General features: G+C 29.0%; 1 protein-coding gene across 1 annotated transcript; it reads left to right on the top strand.

Annotated features, from left to right (window-relative positions):
- The first annotated feature begins 2,538 nt into the window (after positions 1–2,538).
- Positions 2,539–3,006, top strand: LOC106773414. The gene has a single exon (XM_014660109.1). The coding sequence runs from the start codon at positions 2,539–2,541 to the stop codon at positions 3,004–3,006; it is 468 nt and encodes a 155-aa protein (XP_014515595.1).
- The last annotated feature ends 1,052 nt before the right edge of the window (positions 3,007–4,058 follow it).

Below are 4,058 nucleotides of genomic sequence, written 5' to 3'. Positions count from 1 at the left end.
TATATATATATATATATATTGTGTGTGTGTAAAACGTGAGATTGGTAATTAATAGTTTGTTTTAATTATTTAATTTGAATTAAAGTAGTATTCAAAAGGAGATGTGAAAGAAGTGAGAAAAGTTGTCAAGTTTGTAATGAGAGTGATAAAATTTGTCCAAAAATGTGTGAAGCTCATGTTATAGAAGTTTGACTTTTGAATGAAATATGTGGACCCATATTTCTTATTTTTGTGACTACACTTGTTTTTTTTGTGTTGTTAGTCTCGTATAATGGATTACAATTTCAATGTAATTGATTGTATTTTGTCATCTAATCCTAAAAAATCCTTCTTAACTAGTGAAGTGAAGAGGTTCATAAGTTGTTTTCAAATACTCAGTTTACAGTATATATATATGTACACGTGGAGTTATATATAAAAAATTATTACATGAGTAAAATGATTTTCTAGTAGCATTAGTTTTTAAAACAAATTATATTTTTACCAAAAGTATAAGCTTGATTTTATAATATTACTTTTTAATTAATTACTAAATTTTTAAAGGCCTTTTGATTGCATGATTAGAACTAAGGTCATAAATTTAAAACTTATATGCTTTAAATATCTTCATTAAAATATGGTGATATGATATAAATTCAAATATTAAAATAAAAAAAATTATCTATCTTAAAAACATCTATTTATATTAATAATTAAATAAAAAAATATATTAAAGTATAAAAGTTTTATAAGATTTTTGTATTAGATTAAAAATAATAAAAAAATTCAGAAATGATATAATAAAAAAATAAATAAATAAAAACTTTAGCATAATCTTAGCTAAACTTAACTGTGAAACAACAAGTAGCCAAATAAATAATAGCATAAGATGAGAGAAGTAGAATAAAAAATGTTGTTTGAGGTTGAAAATGAAAGACTAGTGCAATACATATCCTCAATTATGTCAAATATAAAGTATATGATTAAGAAGGTAACTTCTCACAACTTTCCTTAATTGGTTGAATCCAGGTATCATTGAAAATTTCGAGACCATACCACACCTGGCAGATATCGATTCGTTTCATATTTTATTAATGGTCAATCATCTACCATTTACTTTCCTAGTTGAGGTTGGAAATAATCTGCAGAGACAAATTATTAATCAAATATCAAATAGATTAATGTTGAATATTGATGAATATTGAAAATTTATATTTTTTTATGTTGAATCTTCCAAATATATTAAAAAAATTATAATATATTTTAAAATATTAAAATCAGTGTATATTTTAAAGACTCAGACTTAAGTCTCATAAAAGGAACTTTAAACAACCAGATATAATAACACTACGATTAATTAGCTAGACACTGACTATGATACCTTCCTCATTCATTCACACAATGCTTTTTATTAGGGAATATTATAGGAACAAGATAACATATAACACTCAAAACTGCAAGATGTAAGACGCGATTTAAAAGAAATGAAACGCAGGTATATATGTAAAAGGCCTTTAGTTGTCCTATATTTTTAATGACAATTAAATTTTTATAATATAATAACACTTTTGTTGTAAAATTATATGTTTCTATCCTTTTTATTGTAAATTAACTAATATTTTAAAAATTTCAAGTCTCTTTTATTATTATTTTTTTCAAATATATATTTCTAGCCTAAATAAACAACTTTTTGAAACATTCTAACGAAAAAGAAATAAAAATAATTTAAAATATATAAATAAATACAAATTTTATTTATAAGTAAGCTTTATAGAAATAAATTAGGCTTAAATTTATTTATTTGTTAAATTTGTTGTTATATTTATTATCAAATCATCTATTAATATTTATTTTTACATTTGATATATATAACTCAATGAGACAAATATATTAAAAATTTCTCACGTCTAGATAAAATAAATTTAAAATATACAAATAGATACAAATCTATAAATTAATTTTATGAAATTAAATTATTTTAAAATTCATTTCTTAATTAATCATAAAAAATAAAAATATTTTATACTAATAAATATATATTTCACCGTTATTGAATATTATTAATTTATGTACATTGAAACAAAGCATTAAAAGTTATCATGAAGAATATTTTAAACAAAAACAGTCTTGGAAGGGATGCATTAAAAGTTAGCCTTTTAGCTTGACATATATTTATTAGGGTAAAATCATTTAAGCGTTCCTATTTTTATAAGGTATTCCCATTTTGGTCTCTTTCTTTTAAAACTTCCTAATTAGGTCTTTAAAAATGCTAATTTCAAACAAATTAATCCCTGCCGTTAAAATTGAGTAACGGTGTTAAATCTGTGCAGAGGTGGATAGATGACGCTTTCAACCATTAAATATCAGACGAAACGTGACAGAAATCTGAGTGATACGTGGCGTTTTATCCATTCATTAAAAAAGTTAATTAGATTTGTAATTGTTAAAGCATTTGAAGAATGAAATTGTGAGTTTAAGTTCTGAAGTAGGAGACCCAGCTCGACATATTTAGGGTTCATCGGTGTTGAAGAGGGAAGTTCCACAGTAGAAGATGCAACAATGTCGATGGCTCATTCTTGTTCCTCTTCAACTTGCAATGCATGCGGAAGAAAGCATTTCCATTCTGCTTCAAGCTCTCATGGAGATGGAGGGTGGAACAAGAAAGATGCATCGCTGATCTGCCATTGTGGAGAGAAGAGTGTGTTGAGGACTGCAAAAACGATGAAGAATCGAGGGAAACTATTCTGGGGTTGTCCTAGGCATAAGATGGGGAGTGAAATTGGAGGATGGAACTTCTTCAAATGGTTTACTGATTGGGGAGTTGAAGAAAGTGTTAACTGTGAGGTATTGGAAGCAAATGATGAGAGGTTGGTGAAGACTTTTGAAAATCAAGGTGTTAAGCAGATCTTTGATATGCAGAAAGCTGTGATGGGTCTTCAAAGTTGGATGAAATATTTGGTTGTGGTTGTTAGTGTTGTATTTATAATGAACATGATTATAATTGCAATGCTAATGGGAAGGGTTTGATAATGTTTATCTTCTTCAATTCCTAAATTTCTAGTGATTCTAAGGTTGGGTTCCAACTGTTAATAGGTTTTCTGAGAGTTCCTTGTACCACAAGTAATCCACAGAGCGTTTAGAGGACGTGAGTTGTTGAATCAAGGTAAGGGAAGCTAGATTTCTGTTTTAATTAGTAGTATGACAAGTATGTGTGATAAATTTTGTGTTATAGTGTTGTTTGAGTTGAATATTAGGTTTTGAGTAGATTAAATTATCTGTTCTTTGAATGCCAAATCATGAAACTGTGAAATGATGATTGTGAATTGAATTGGATGGTGTGTGCAGCTGTAATTGAACATATTAAATGTGAGTTATCTGTTATAGTAGTGATTAGATAGAAAGTGAAGTGAATCGTACTTGTTTATAGTCATTTTAGAGGAAGTGAGGTAGTGGAAATGAGACTTAGAGGTCAAGGGCTCAATTGGTCTATTGGGGCAGTTTAGGTAAGTCAGTTGTGACTTGTTTGAGTCATCAAAATGGTCAAAGTGATAAATTGTAATTTGGGTCCTTAAGTTGATGAATTTGATGTTTTAGATTAGGAAACTATCCAAAAACACTTTAGATTGATGGTAGGAAGGTTTAGAATCACTTAGTTAAGTCTAATTAAGTATATAACACAAATTAGGATGGTTAGAAGTACGTAAAAATAGTTAGAATTGGTTGATGGTGTTTGAGCTGCATAATTCTGCAGAATTTGGTGCTGCAAATTATGCAGACTCGCTTAGCAAATGGATTCGCTCAGCGAGTCACCCTGGTGAGATGCTCTATGCTAGGGCATCCGCACAGCGAATAGACGCATTGTGCGAATGATTTAGAGGTTTCTCTTTGTTTGCTGATCCGCACAGCGAATCAAGACGCTGAGCGCCTGGTTGGGGTCTAGAACCACTGCCATTTTATCCAAATAACGAATATGTGCGCTTTACGAGTGTTTGGGGAGTTTGAGCCATTGCTTGGGGCTCTCGCATAGCGAATTGGGACGTTACGTTAGGGTCTGATACTGTGTAGCAGAATTTTTCGGT

Source organism: Vigna radiata, chromosome 9 (genome assembly GCF_000741045.1).
Source record: "Vigna radiata var. radiata cultivar VC1973A chromosome 9, Vradiata_ver6, whole genome shotgun sequence".
Classification (NCBI taxonomy): Eukaryota; Viridiplantae; Streptophyta; class Magnoliopsida; order Fabales; family Fabaceae; genus Vigna; species Vigna radiata.
The sequence above is the reverse complement of the archived record's forward strand: the minus strand, read 5'-3'. Positions and strand labels throughout refer to the sequence as shown.

What these genes read in the sequence shown, in the direction of transcription:
- LOC106773414 (XM_014660109.1), top strand. Translation starts at nt 2,539, where the DNA reads ATGTCGATGGCTCATTCTTGTTCCTCTTCAACTTGCAATGCATGCGGA.